General features: G+C 65.4%; 1 protein-coding gene across 1 annotated transcript; it reads right to left on the bottom strand.

Annotated features, from left to right (window-relative positions):
- Nucleotides 1-4: 4 nt before the first annotated feature.
- LOC120509434 (dynein regulatory complex subunit 2-like) lies at nt 5-681 on the bottom strand (the record flags this gene model as incomplete). Its single annotated transcript, XM_039724038.1, has 3 exons — nt 466-681; nt 237-389; nt 5-130 (listed from the first exon to the last, which is right to left on the bottom strand). Coding segments are annotated over exons 1-3 (495 nt in total), but the record flags the coding sequence as incomplete, so codon positions are not given.
- Between the last annotated feature and the right edge of the window lie 71 nt (nt 682-752).

The raw sequence follows: 752 nt of genomic DNA, 5'->3' as shown, positions 1-752 counted from the left end.
GGAGGAGCTTCCTCAGCTCCTGGTTCCTGCCTGCCAGGGCTGCCCGTGCCTTCTCCAGCCCCATCTCCTCCAGCTTCACCTTGTTGAACCTCTGCCAGAACCTCTCCAGCCCCACGTAGTCCTTCATGGCCTGGGGGGAGGCACAGGGGAGAGTCTGGGGTCTCCAGCCTGCCCAAACTGGGGGATCCCCAGGGCTGAATCCTCGTTCCCTGAGGACTGTGGCAGTGCCACCTCACCCGTGCCAGGGGCTCGCTGGCCGTCTCCTCCAGGACATCACGGGCTTTTTCCTGCTCCCACTCGGCCAGCGAGGAGGGGTAGAAGGGCAGAACCTTCTCCTCCTCCGTCTCCAGCCTGCGGCACATCTCAGCCAGCCGTAGGATGCGCTGAGCCTGGGGAGGGGGGACACCAGGATGGGCAGGTGGGAAGGGACAGCGGGACACAGGGCACGGGGACATCGCCACTCACCTTCTCCACCACCTGCTGCAGCGCCTTGAGGGTGGCACTGCTCTGGCAGGTGAGCGTGACCAGGTGGCTGCGAGCCGTGGCCCCGGCCTGGGTGACCTGGGCCCGGAGCTTCAGGAGTTTCTGGAGGGCGTGCTCCCCATCGTCCCGGATGCGCTGCGTTTGCTCCTCGCTCTTCCGCAGCCGAGCCGCGATCTGGCTCCTCGTGGTGGTAACCATGGCCTGGTGAAACAGCTTGGGGATAATTCCTCCTTGGGAAGGAGATCTGCCAGGGAGCCTCAGCTGGAGCT

The sequence above is a fragment of the Passer montanus genome, unplaced genomic scaffold (assembly GCF_014805655.1).
Source record: "Passer montanus isolate IOZ18808 unplaced genomic scaffold, ASM1480565v1 scaffold5180, whole genome shotgun sequence".
In the NCBI taxonomy this organism is placed as follows: Eukaryota; Metazoa; Chordata; class Aves; order Passeriformes; family Passeridae; genus Passer; species Passer montanus.
This window is presented reverse-complemented; position numbering and strand designations above follow the sequence as displayed.